Source organism: Salmo trutta, chromosome 40, assembly GCF_901001165.1.
Source record: "Salmo trutta chromosome 40, fSalTru1.1, whole genome shotgun sequence".
Classification (NCBI taxonomy): Eukaryota; Metazoa; Chordata; class Actinopteri; order Salmoniformes; family Salmonidae; genus Salmo; species Salmo trutta.
Window position 1 is genome coordinate 7,960,901 of NC_042996.1, and position 14,011 is coordinate 7,974,911.

Here is a 14,011-nt window from a genome sequence, read left to right on the forward strand (position 1 = left end):
GTGGAGGAGTCCTACCCTCATATCACACCCATTGGCTGAGCTGCTCATGCATTGAATCTGCTCCTCAAGGACATCATGGCACTGAAAACAATGGATACACTCTACAAGAGAGCAAAGGAAACGGTTAGGTATGTGAAGAGTCATCAAGTTATAACAGCAATCTACCTCACCAAGCCCAAGTGAGAAGAATAAGAGCACCACATTGAAGCTGCCCAGCAACACCCGTTTGGGTGGTGTCGTCATCATGTTTGACAGTCTCCTGGAGGGGAAGGCGTCTCCAAGAAATGGCCATATCACAGTCTGCCGATATGGACAGCCCCATCAAGAGGGTCCTCCAGGATGATGTATTTTGGGAGAGAGTGGTAAGCAGCCTGAAACTCCTGAAACCTATAGCAGTAGCCATTGCACGGATTGAGAGAGACAATGCCATCCTGCCTGATGTTCAGACTCTGCTTGCAGATGTAAGAGAAGAAATCCGTACTACCCTGCCCACATCACTGTTGCTCCAAGCAGAGGAAACTGCAGTTCTGAAATAAATCATAAAGCGTGAAGACTTTTGTCTGAAGCCCATACACGCCGCAGCGTACATGTTGGACCCCAAGCATGTGTGAGCAAGGAGGCCTACAAACCTGACTGTTACACCAGCTCTGTCAGGAGGAATGAGCCAAAATTCACCCAGCTTATTGTAGGAAGCTTGTGAATGGCTCCCCGAAATGTTTGACACAATTTAAACAATTTAAAGGCAATGCTACCAAATACTAATTGAGTGTATGTAAACTTCTGACCCACTGGGAATGTGATGAAAGAAATAAAAGCTGAAATAAATAATTATCTCTACTATTATTCAGACATTTCACATTCTTAAAATAAAGTGGTGATCCTAACTGACCTAAGACAGGGAATCTTTAATAGTATTAAATGTCAGGAATTGTGAAAAACTGAGTTTTTAAATGTATTTGGCTAAGGTGTATGTAAACTTCAGACTTCAACTGTATATCCAATGCAAAAGAACATCTATGTTTAAGTGGTATTAATATTAATTCCCATATATATTTCTGTTAATTACCATATATTCTGTCAATTCCCATGTAAAGTTTCCACCACTGAATATTCCCCAAAATATGCAACCCTACTCACAACACACGGTTTATTAAAACATTCACCCTCTTCCATACAGTTTCATCAAATTGTGGATGTTATCAGCATTTACTTCCTGAATAGTGTACAGTGAATTATATAAACAGGGTTTAGTGTGTGTTCTATATTGGCACGAAGTGATTAGCAATGGAGAGGCATCATGAACAACACAGGTAAACACATTTGTGGATACCTTTTCAACTATCAGAAATGACCAAATTCCCTATTGTCCCTCGGTCTGACATATCACAGAGAATTATGACTCCACCCCCATGAAGCTCCAGTGGGTCAAGTGGCTCGCATAATAAAAAATGTAAGTATATAACGAATGTAAGCCCTACCCTTACATAGTTTTCCTTGACAGGGACACATCTTAGGCTGGCATTGATTATGACTATTCAATTCACAATCACAGCATGAGGAAGTGATTAGTAGGCATACTATTTTAGACAGATATGGTCTATAATGGTATGATGATGTAGATGTCTCATGTTAGTCTACAATGCCCTTGTTACAGATGTCTTAGACCTCTTATTATACTAATGATTAAGTCAATGGTTACATGTAAATACAGTTAGTAATAACTAAAATGCAGATTGTATTGGCAATAATCAAGTTCATAAATACATCTATTGAACAGATTGATAGTTAAATATTACACATTTAGCATAATTGCTGACTTTTATTTTGAAGACTTTTTAGACACTGACGTTAAACTAGTACTTGGTGGCAAAGGTTTCACATCCTCTTTTATGGTGGTAACGTTAGCTAGCTAGATTTACTTTCTACTGTCTCATGCGGCGCTCACTAGCTAAGGTAGCTAAGATATTGATTGGCACATGGGCCATAATGGGTATGTATACGGTATTTGTGGTAACTTGCAAGATAGAAAACAATATTGTGTGTTTGCTAGCTAGCTTTCTAACCTAGGTGGGCGTAATAACCAGGTCGCTAGCTAGCTATGACCAGGGTTGTATAAGAGCAAACCGTAGCTAAACGTTTTGCAACGGAACATGTAAACGAGCGTTTCTAATTGGACAAATTCGGGTTGTCGCTCCACGTTTCGGTCAGTATTCTAGCGTTTGGTGTCTAGTGAAAACGACCCTGACGTCAAGGAAGTAGCCGTCTACCTAGCTAGCTATTGTGCGGTTTCTAGCAAAACCACTTGTATATCTAACGTTAGCTAGCTGTGCCATTCGATATTTTTAAGCAATAAGACCGAGGGGGTGTGGTATATGGCCAATATACCATGGCTAATGGCTGTTTTTCGACACGACGCAACGCGGAGTGCCTGGATACAGAGCATTGCCGTTGTATATTGGCAATATACCACAAACCCCCGAGGTGTCTTATTGCTACTATAAACTCGTTTTCAACGTAATTAGAGCAGTAAAAATACATATTTTGTCATACCCGTGGTATACGGTCTGATATACCATGGCTGTCAGCCAATCAGCATTCAGGGTTCAAACCACCCAGTTTATAATATGCTATTGACTAGCTAGCTAGCTATTATTATGTTATTGAGTGTCCACATGCAAATTCGGCGCAGGCTATTGTCTGCTGGGATTGTTATGACATTTGTTATGACAATGTTATTATGACATAACGGTAGCTAAGATATGCATAGCTAAACATAATTGATTTAACTAGCCATCTAACAGTAACACACTGTGCTTTTCACATTATAGATTCCCCCATCCCTCTCTCCTCCCTGCGCCTTTTGGTCCCACCTCTACGACTGATGTCTGCATTTATGTGGCAGGTATCACAACAGAGGGCCATTAAGCACTATGGAAAATTAGAGGAGTTTGTGACCGTGGTAACACAAACTGTCCCAGAACTTATGACTGACAGACAGAGAACCCTCCTTATTTTGGGGCTGAGAGCAAGGGTAAGAAATTCTGTCTAATCTTTCATACAGGATCACTTCAATTGGTGAAGTGCAGAGAATAGTTTTATGCAAAGTATCAGACTCCATCACCACTTTTCTTGCAGGTAACTTTGGGGCGATTTTCTGCTGAACACCCTGTCAGCCTCCAAACCCTCCTTTATTCTATAAAGTCTTCTCAACTTGCACAGGTTCAGGTTGGTAAATCAAATGTCATAGTACAATGCCAAGATTTGAACTTTTTTTCCCCTGCTGGACACTTACATGAGAATTAATACCCTGATAATTCAGCCACATTCAAATCAAGAGCTTACGTTTGTTGGTATGGACAGTTGTGTGCCATTTGTCACCCCCTTTAACACCAAGTCTAAAAATGACCATCCGGTTTCGGTGTGTTTTCCACATTGTTTTACAGTCCTATGATGCAGGCATGGAATCACCTGAAGCTAACTTCGCCAAGCTCACCCAAAGCTTGATTACAGACCCAGTTGAGCGTGAACACTTCGTTCAAGTAAGTAGCTGTTCATGTCAAGCTTGTCTTGAACCTGTTTTACTTTAACATTTTCTTTAGCCTGACTCAACCTAATAATAATTGATTTTGCTTATATAGCACTTCTCATTACAAAATAGAATCTCGAAACGCTTCAAAAGCAAAACAAACCAGCACAACAAATAATCAAAATGGAAAGTAAATGGTGTCTAGTCCGCTTCAGATAGTTGAGGCAGTTTGGAAAGGCAGTCTCTGCCATATGGCTTGACTGGATCGATGGTACAGCCAGGGAGAACCTAGTAATAATGTCCTTGAAAAATGGCATTTTGTTGTATGATAAGTCATAACTAGTAGACCCTGGCAAGAGAGAAGAAAAGACTTGGCACCCAAAGTAGGATCATGCAGGGTCTCCCAACCAATCATTAAGAAGGCTAACCGTTTTCCTTTTGCATTATCTCGCTGACTCTCCATCTTTTCAGGTGGTGTTCCTTGAGGAATTCAGACCTGATTTTGACAAAGCGCTTCAGGAACTGGTCTGTGACTTCCTCACTCGGCTGGAAGAGCTGCTTACACTACCAGACTTTAAGCAGGTGCAGAAATCACTTTCGTAAGACAGTCTTGAGAGAACGGCATTCAAATTAATAACTGTAGTTGGCCTGGAATCTATTTTGGCATTTTATTTGTGTCCCTATTTTCCCTAGACTGCATTGTTGCTGAGTGCTGGCTCCTCTGGCCTAGATGAATGCCTGCAGTCTTTCTCTCACTCAGAAGATCTCCAGTTTCTGCTCCAGAATTACAAACAATGCAGAACATTGTACACAAACAGTAAGTTCATAGAAAATTACTCTTTTTTTTTTTACCCATCATTTTAGCACCACATGGTCAGATAAGGTTTATTGATGTAACAACTACATCTGAGGATAATAATCTGATTTATGTGCAGGAAGTTCCTCTCACCATGTTCCTTACCTTTCTTGTTCATTTGAAAGGGATTTAAAGTTGGAAGGATTAGCCAAATAATAAACAATTTGACAGATTAAAATGTAAGTTATGGATATGAGATAAGTATTCAGAACATCCTGGCAGATATTACATTTCTTTTTAACATATTTGTTTTTGTCTGTGTAGTTTCCTCCTCTGACATTCCTCAGGAATCAGATATTGAATCTGATGCCTTCCCTGACCAGTTAAACCGTACTAATCTGGACACTGGTGTGGCTATGAGGACAGCACATTTAGTGGCAATGGGGAGCACAAGAGATATTATAGGCTGCGATGAAACCTGTGATGAAGCGAATGAAGATGACATAGATGTAGAGGACGAGTCAGCACAGAAAAGGTACAGTGCCTTCAGAAAGTATTCACACCCCTTGAATTTTTCCAAATGTAGTTACAGCCTGAATTTAAAATGGATTAAATTGAGATGTTTTGTCACTGGCCTACATACAATACCCCAAAATGTCGAATTGAAATTATGTTTTTAGAAATGTTTTCAAATGAAAAGCTGAAATGTCTTGAGTCAATAAGTATTTAACCCCTTTTTTTATGGCAAGCCTAAATAAGTTCAGGAGTAAATATTTGCTTAACAAGTCACATAAGAAGTTGAATGGAGTCACTCTGTGGGCAATAAGCGTTGAACATTATTTTTCAATGACTACCTCATCTCTGTACCCCACACATACAATTATCTGTTCGGTCCCTCAGTGAATTTCAAACACAAATTCAACCACAAAGACCAGGGAGGTTTTCCAATGCTTCACAAAGAAAGGCAACTATTGGTAGATGGTTCCAAAAAAGACAGACATTGAATAGCCCTTTGAGCATGGTGAAGTTACTAATTATACTTTGGATCGTGTATCAATACACCCAGTCACTACAAAGATGCAGGCGTTCACTCAGTTGCTGGAGAGGAAGAAAACCGCTCAGGGATTTCACCATGAGGCCAATGGTGAATATAAAACGGTTAGAGTTTAATGGCTGTGATAAGAGAGAACTGGGGATGGACAACAACATTGTAGTTACTCTACAATACTAACCTGATTGACAGTGAAAAGAAGGAAGCCTGTACAGAATAACAAATATTCCAAAACATGCATCATGCTTGGCCTCTCGAATGGCGCAGCAGTCTAAGGCAATGCATCGCAGTGCTAGAGGCGTCACTAGAGACCCGGGTTCGATCCCGGGCTGTATCACAATCGACCGTGATTGGGGGAGTCCTATAGGGCGGCGCACAATTTGGCCCAGCGCCATTTGGGTTAGGGAAGGGTTTGGCTGGGGGGGCTTTACAAGTAGGCCGTCATTGTAAATGAGAATTTGTTCTTAACTGACTTGCCTAGTTAAATAAAAATACAAGGCACTAAAATAATACTTACTCAGTACCAGTCTCAATATTTTCAAGCATACTGGTAGCTGCATCGTGTTATAGGTATGCTTGTAATCGTTATGGAGTAAGCGGAGTGGAGCTAAGCACAGGCAAAATTCTAGAGGAAAACCTGGTTCAGTCTGCTTTCCACCAGACACTGGGAGATGCAGGACAATAACCTAAAACACAAGACGAAATCCACACTGAAGTTGCTTACCAAGAAGACCGTGAATGTTGCGGAGTGTCCGAGTTACAGTTTTGACTTACAGCTGTAATCAGTGCTAAAGGTGCTTCTACAAAGTATTGACTCAGGGGTGTGAATACTTATGTAAATTAAATATTTCTGTATATAATTTAAAACATTTGCAAACATTTCTAAAAACGTGTTCACTTTGTCGTTATGGGGTATTGTGTGTAGATGGGTGAGAATTGTTTTTATTTAATCCATTTTGATTTCAGGCTGTAACAACAAAATGTGGAATAAGTCAAGTGGTGTGAATACTTTGAGACACTGTATGTGAGAATTAATTTATACATTTTTGTTGTTTGAAACAGTGCCTCAAACAACTTTACCACTTGACTTAGTAATGGTCATCAATTTGCATTTCTGTTTTGTGCCTTTCACAGGGCTGGTTCTGGTCTTTCTCCTACCGGTGTCATGCAAGGTGGTGATACAGGTGAGACCTCACTAACTTTTAGTCAAGTACATTTACCCTTTGGATAGCCTCAGTTGACCATTGTGGGACAATGGTAGGGGAAACGTCAATGTTTTTATTCATTTTTCCGCAGACCCAGTTGCAGGGGTATCGTTTCAGGTGTTGACTCCCCTTTCTTCAGCTTCAAATGAGTGTGCCCCATCTACTTCCAGTTCATCACACATGAACATTTTCCACCAGTGTCCTCAGTGTGGGAAGTGCTTTAATTATCAGTCTCAACTTGTCCAACACCAGCAAATTCACTGTGGGGATAATCCATACAAGTGCTCCAACTGCGGGAATAGATTCAAATTCTTTACAAGTCTGTCAAACCATAAGAGGATGCAATGTGTGGGCACTGCCTTTAGCTGCCTGAAGTGCTGGAGAGAGTTTGGTTCTCTGCGTGAGAAATTGAGACACCAGTGTCCACACAACGAATCCATGTACATCTGTCCACAGAGCGGGAAGAGTTTTAAGACATCACCACAATATCCATTCCAGTGTCGTCACTGTGCAAGGAGCTTTCCCGAATCGAATCAACTGGACGCCCACGAAAAAAGTCACAGTGTCGTCCAAACGCTCGACTGTCACAAATGTGGAATGACCTTCAGCAACTTGCCCAGCCTAGTGCACCATGTGGAAGCCCACAAGAGGTCGGATCTGAGGCCATCGTCGCACCTTCCAAAGAAGAAAGGATTGCAACTTCCGAGAACACACCATTGCCACCAATGTGGAAAGTCCTTCGTAACAAACCGTCGCCTCAAGGATCACATGCGCACTCATATGAATTATCGTCCCTTTTCCTGCTCCTACTGTGGGAAATGTTTCACTCAGAAAGGTAATCTCACTGTGCACATAAGGCTCCACACAGGGGAGAGACCGTACATGTGCTCTGTGTGTGGGAAGGCGTTTCCATCAGGAGGGGATCTGCAGGTACACCAGCGCTTTCACACTGGGGAGAGACCTTACCAATGCAAAGAGTGTGACAAACGTTTTTTTAAGTCAAGCCATTTAGTCGTCCACATGCGTGGGCATAGGGGAGAGCGTCCCTACACTTGTAATGAATGTGGAAGGGGTTTTATCCGGAGAACTTGCTTAAAAAAACATTTGCTAGTTCATTCAGGGGAGAGGCCATATTCATGTCTTCGTTGCCCGAATACTTACAAACGCAGTTCACACCTGAACTATCACATGAAGAAAAATCATTGAAAGTTGTAGTGTGTATTTACAATATGCTTTTTTTGGGTAGAGCTTTTGTAATAGTGGCATTAGTGGAGATGCAGGAAGTACACCCAGTACCAAACTAATTTATCATATCCTCAACACTTTAAAGCCTTGTTTCCCAGTTCAAGGGGAAGTTCAGTAATTTACAGCTTGACGATTCCTCACCCTTTAAGTAGTCAATGTGCCAGGAGACACTGTAATCTGTGCTTCCGTTTTCTTTAAACAGACACTACAAACTAACAAGCTAACTTGAGCCCCCACTAGCTGACAATCAATGGAAGTGATATGGGGCATCCGTGAAATTGCTAAATTACCTTATGCTAATGTAAAAACCAATAATATTGGATTTATTACGGGTGATTTGGCTATTACATTTAGAACAATTGCATAATTGACCCGATCACTCCCTTTGATTTGTAGTTAGCGGTGTTTAAAATTAGCTTAAGTTTGTAGTGGCTGCTTAAAGAAAACTGAACCATAGATTACAGGTTTTCCTGGCCCATAGACTACTTTCAAGGTGATGCACCATCTAACATTAAGTTGTTAAATACTGAACTTGCTCTTTTTGAAAATCACTCTGCATAATAGTCGAGGATGAAAACCAGTGGAATGGCTTATGTACATATTGAGGCTGTTCCACCTGTTTGTTTACGTAATGTTATATGGAGTTTTGGTGAAACTGTTTAAATGTTCAGCGCCTGGATTTATTTCTATGGTGATATAGTGATTTAGTGTTCTGTTGAATGCAGTATAATCGGCAGAATCTACTCTTCTGTAATTGAGTTATGCATTCATATATCAATAAACATATCCATCTAAAAATGCCAACCGTTTAGCCTTTGTGAAAACGTTGTGCCATTCCAAAACATTAAAGTAGATGAATGATTGAGTCAAGCATTTTCATAATCATTACATGCTGGTGTGCTCCCATCTGGCACTGGCTTACAGGGTTATGGTACAGGTGACTGTTCAGAACTGGAACGGGACTGCCCTAGATGTCCTGGTTGGACCAGAGGATGCCAGAAGGCCCCCGACTGTGCTTCGTGCAATCAAACAAGCCAAAGCTCAGAATGATGGTAACTGCCAATATACAGGAAACACTTGAGTAAATGAGTGAGTGTATATATACAAAGTATATTGAAAGCAGTTGCTTCCACACAGGTGTGGTTCCTGAGTTAATTAAGCAATTTACATCCCATCATGCTTAGGGTCATGTATAAAAATAACCAGTTGCCCATTATTTTAGCTACAATGGCTGGAAGAGATCTCAGTGACTTTGAAACAGGGGTTTCAAAGAAGCTTAGGGGGTTTAAAGCGTGTCTCACCAGATCTCAACCCAATTGAACACTGAGACAGGCGTTTCCACCACCATCAACAAAACCCCAAATTGTGGAATTTCTTGAGCAAGAATGGTGTCACATCCCTCCAATTGAGTTCCAGACACTTGTATAATCTATGCCAAGTGGCATTGAAGCCGTGCTGGCAGGCCCAAAGCCCTATTAAGACACTATGTTGGTTTTAGGAAGTTACCTGTATCTTCCTTTGCTTCTATCAGTAACATGTTCTCATTTTGCAGTGGGTCAAACATATGAGCTGAAACAGATGTCTCTATCACCCCATCCACAAACATGATTCAATCAGCACAGTTCACATAGGTTGTGTTTACACAGGCAGCCTAAGTCTGATCTTTTTCCCACTAATTGGTCTTTTGACCAATCTTTTTCAGAGCTGATCTGATTGGTCAAAAGATTAGTGAAAAAATATCAGAATTTGTCTGCCTGTGTAAATGCAGACATACAGGTTTCACAGAGGTTCTTCCAAGTTGTTTACTACAGAGGAAGTGGTTATTATTTTTTTTACAGTTTACCCATCATTGAGGAAAAATTAATTGAAAGTATAGGGTGTTACTTTTCTCACCACGACCGGTGATCAGAGTTTACCCCATCTATTTGTTTTACCACTACATCACATGCAGACGAGCTTCAAGTTGGGACTGAGTCCTCCAGCTGGGGGGTAGTGTCTCATCCAGACCTGACACTATGGACCTCAGGACCAGTTTCCTAGAGGGGTGATATCTTCTGTGTGAATAAAATAAATAAAATTCTTCTTCACAATGCTAAAGTAATGCTGGTGATTGTATTGAACACCCAGAAAGGAAAAGGTATTAGATACATCGCTACTCTGCTACAGAACGTTTGTCATTTGTTCTTCTCTGTGTGTCAATCTTGCAAATGGTCTCATTGAAGCGATTTCTGCAAATGAAACAATTAACACAAAGTGGTGGGGGTATTTTCTAACCTTCAGAAAGCGTACCTGGTCATCAAAATAAAAACTTGCAGACTTGAATACCTTTGCACTGTAAGAGTTGGTTGTGTATTATATCAAATCTACTGTTTTCACTAACAATTATAGTTGTGAATCAACAGAACCCAGTTTTTCAAATGGTATCTATTCTCCTGGATAGGATGAAATGCATAGAAATATAATGAATAGAACGGACTAATCATTGACTTGAATGAGGTCGCTCGTTCTATTCATTATATTTCTATGAAATCCATATAGACTTACTGCTAATGACCCACAAACAAAATAACTTAAATCCAATCAGATATCATCAAAGCCTACAAAAACTATATTTTCTAGATATCTCAATCAAACATGGGCTTGGGAGGACATTCCCAAGCAATCAGACAACATTTTCAATCCACAGTCAATGAGGATTGTGGCCATTTGGCAGGCATTTCAATATAGGCACAGAAATTTTGTGTGTCCCCAACCGATTCTTTTTTTTGTTTGTTTATTAGCTTTTTTTTAAACTTTTTTTTTTACTTATTTTGTACATAATGTTGCCGCTACCATCTCTTATGACCGAAAATAACTTCTGGACTGCGATTACTCACCACGGACTGGCAGAATAATGTTTTCCCTTTAACGAGTCTGACGAGCCCGACGCGAACGATATACTGCTTTCTCAGGAACAGGCCCAGATCACCCGTGATTTACATAAAGAATAGGCGGAGAAAAAGGGGCCAAAGGGCAGGTTGCCTTCTGAGAATTCGTAGGCGATCAAATAAACCCCCACTTCCTTCTATTTTGCTAGCAAACGTGCAATCTTTGGAGAATAAAATAGATGACATATGCGCAAGATTAAACTACCAACGGGACATTCAAAACTGTAATATCTTATGCTTCACGGAGTCGTGGCTGAACGACAACAATATCAACATACAGCTGCCTGGTTATATGCTGTACCGGCAGGATAGAACAGCAGCGTCTGGTAAGACAAGGGGCGGCGGACTATGTATTTTTGTAAATAACAGCTGGTGCACGATATCTAAGGAAGTCTCGAGCTATTGCTCGCCTGAGGTAGAGTATCTCATGATAAACTGTAGACCACACTATCTACATCGAGAGTTTCTGTATTTTCCGTAGCTGTTTACATACCACCACAGTCAGAGGCTGGCACTAAGACAGCACTGAATGAGCTGTATTCCACCATAAGCAAACAAGAAAACGTTCACCCAGAGGCGGCGCTCCTAGTAGTGTGTAGCGGCGCTACTAGCTAGCGGCGCTACTAGCTAGCGGCACTAGCATGTTAAATGTAAAACCAGAGGAGAAAAAAAAACTCTGGACCACCTTTTCTCCACACACAGAGACGCATACAAAGCTCTCCCTCGCCCTCCATTTGGCAAATCTGACCATAATTCTATCCTCCTGAGTCCTGCTTACAAGCAAAAATTAAAGCAGGAAGCACCAGTGACTAGATCAATAAAAAAAATGGTCAGATGAAGCAGATGCTAAACTACAGGACTGTTTTGCTAGAAACAGACTAGAATATGTTCCGGGATTCCTCCGATGGCATTGAGGAGTACACTACATCAGTCATTGGCTTCATCAATAAGTGCATCAATGACATCGTCCCAAGTGACCGTAGTACATACCCCAACCAGAAGCCATGGATTACAGGCAACATCCGCACTGAGCTAAAGGCTAGAGCTACCGCTTTCAAGGAGCGGGACTCTAAACCGGAAGCTTATAAGAAATCCCGTTATGCCCTCCGACGAACCATCAAACAAGCAAAGCTTCAATACAGGACTAAGATTGAATCGTACTACACCGGCTCTGACACTCGTCAGATGTGGCAGGGCTTGCAAACCATTACAGACTACAAAGGGAAGCACAGCCGAGAGCTGCCCAGTAACACGAGCCTACCAGACGAGCTAAACTACTTCTATGCTCGCTTTGAGGCAAATGGCACTGAAACATGCATGAAAGCACTAGCTGTTTCGGAAGACTGTGTGATCACGCTCTCCACAGCCGATGTGAGTAAGACCTTTAAACAGGTCAACATTCACAAGGCCACAGGGCCATTCGGATTAACAGGACGTGTACTGTGAGCATGTGCTGACTAACTGGCAAGTGTCTTCACAGACATTTTCAATCTCTCCCTGTCCGAGTCTGTAATACCAACATGTTTTAAGCAGACCACCATAGTGCCTATGCCCAAGAACACTAAGGTAACCTGCCTTGAAGAGCGGTTCATGAGATTGAGTTTGCTGGTGACTCTTTAGTTCGGAGCGGGAACTGCAACTCCGTCCGCACTCCGTACAGTTGAGCTGTGCCCTATGTGTCCTCTTATGTTGGAGCCGTTCACTTAAAGATCCAAATGTTTTCCCACACTTGGAACAAGCATACCCCCCCTCCACTGAATGGGTCCTGTTGTGCCTGGTTAGGCTCGACAGGATCTTGAAACGTTTTTCACAGAGAGAGCAGTTGAACGAAGGCGTCACACTATGTGTTTGCTGGTGCTTTCGCAAATCATAAGTTGTCTGGCAACTCTTTCCACACAACAGACATATGAGGGACTTGTGAGTAGATAGGTGTTTGAACCGCTCGCGGAGAGATCTGAAATTCTCTCCGCACTTGGGGCAATCGAAGGTCACGTCTAGACAGTGTTGTTGGTGGTGTTTTGAAAGCCCAGTTGAATTACTGAAAGTCTTTCCGCACTGGGTGCATTTATAGGGTCAATCTCCAGTGTGAATTCGCTGATGCTGAGCCAGTTGAGATGGATAGATAAAACACCTTCCACACTGGGAGCACTTGTGGGCAATACGCCGTGCAGTGGACAATGCTTTGGAAAGGGTCTCCGAGGATGGTGATGCGTCACTAGGTGGTGGTTGAGCGTAGCTAGACAGCCGAGAAGACTCCCCTGAAGCAGGTTCTGTGGAGAATAAAGCAAGAAAATAAATGCCATTGTCTTTGCACAACTATGGAATTCTTGGGGCCCCATTTATAAGTACGTTTCAAAAGTCTTACCGTTGTTTTCCTCTTCTGTGTCGTTATGGTCTAGAGAAAATGGTCTTGATTCTTCAGCACCAGTCCTGTTAGGGAAGGATCCACAGAGCATGTTTAGTTAAATACTAATGCACAACAGTAGTAGATAACAGTAGTTTAATATAATGGATTCAAACGTAAAGATGCATGGTGTTGGTGGTGTATGTCAAACAAACCTAATTCACAAGCACAATTCAAACACACTTTGCTCTTACGTTTCCTGTGAGGATTCAAGCAGAGGTGTATCAGAGTTCACACTGGACTCAGCCATCCTCCCTCCTAGGCTCTTTCTAGATCTCTTGGAGGAATTAACTCAGTAGTCCCCTTTACTTTTGAGTGTAATTCAGGGGGGAAACATTGAGGACTCTGAGCCACACTGGAGGTGACCATTGGAGAGTTGGCTGCAAGGTCTGGTGCTCCAGCAGCACACAGGTCCCCAACAGCCCCTTCACATCTCCTCTGGTCCTTTCGTTCAGTAATAACCCTTCCCACAGCACTTATGTTTTCATTCTCCTCTTCCACACCTCTCTCTGTGCATTCATCATCATCGCTACCCATGGTAGACACTCTTGTCTTCGTTACTGTTCTGGTTGTCATCTAAACGTGCTCTTGATTCTGCCTGTTGATAATCTCTGTTGTCTGACAAAGTCTCCATCTCTCTGCTTACATGGGTAGAGCCTTCCAAGTTAGGCAAGACATCTAATTTGCTGTCTGAGCCATATGCCACTCCCACTGTGGTAGGGAGGGACAGTGAAGCGAGGATGCAGTCTTCTGCAGGGGAGGGAAATACTGACAGACACAAGGGTAGAGGACAGTAAACTAAAAAGTCAGTATGTCAGAAAAGTTAACATGGAGTGGCCTGTCACAATGTGTTTCTT

At 41.8% G+C, this 14,011-nt stretch overlaps 2 protein-coding genes across 2 annotated transcripts; one reads left to right on the top strand and one right to left on the bottom strand.

Annotated features, from left to right (window-relative positions):
- Positions 1 to 1,849: 1,849 nt before the first annotated feature.
- LOC115180531 (oocyte zinc finger protein XlCOF22) lies at positions 1,850 to 8,627 on the top strand. Its single transcript, XM_029742694.1, has 9 exons — positions 1,850 to 1,990; positions 2,829 to 3,031; positions 3,136 to 3,225; positions 3,444 to 3,539; positions 3,998 to 4,108; positions 4,220 to 4,343; positions 4,647 to 4,857; positions 6,508 to 6,557; positions 6,670 to 8,627. Exons 1-9 carry the CDS (start codon positions 1,933 to 1,935, stop codon positions 7,782 to 7,784), a joined length of 2,058 nt encoding a protein of 685 aa, XP_029598554.1. The 5' UTR covers positions 1,850 to 1,932; the 3' UTR covers positions 7,785 to 8,627.
- Positions 8,628 to 12,785: 4,158 nt separating this feature from the next.
- On the bottom strand, positions 12,786 to 13,721 carry LOC115180392 (oocyte zinc finger protein XlCOF28-like). Its single transcript, XM_029742449.1, has 3 exons — positions 13,349 to 13,721; positions 13,116 to 13,180; positions 12,786 to 13,020 (listed from the first exon to the last, which is right to left on the bottom strand). Exons 1-3 carry the CDS (start codon positions 13,402 to 13,404, stop codon positions 12,824 to 12,826), a joined length of 318 nt encoding a protein of 105 aa, XP_029598309.1. The 5' UTR covers positions 13,405 to 13,721; the 3' UTR covers positions 12,786 to 12,823.
- Between the last annotated feature and the right edge of the window lie 290 nt (positions 13,722 to 14,011).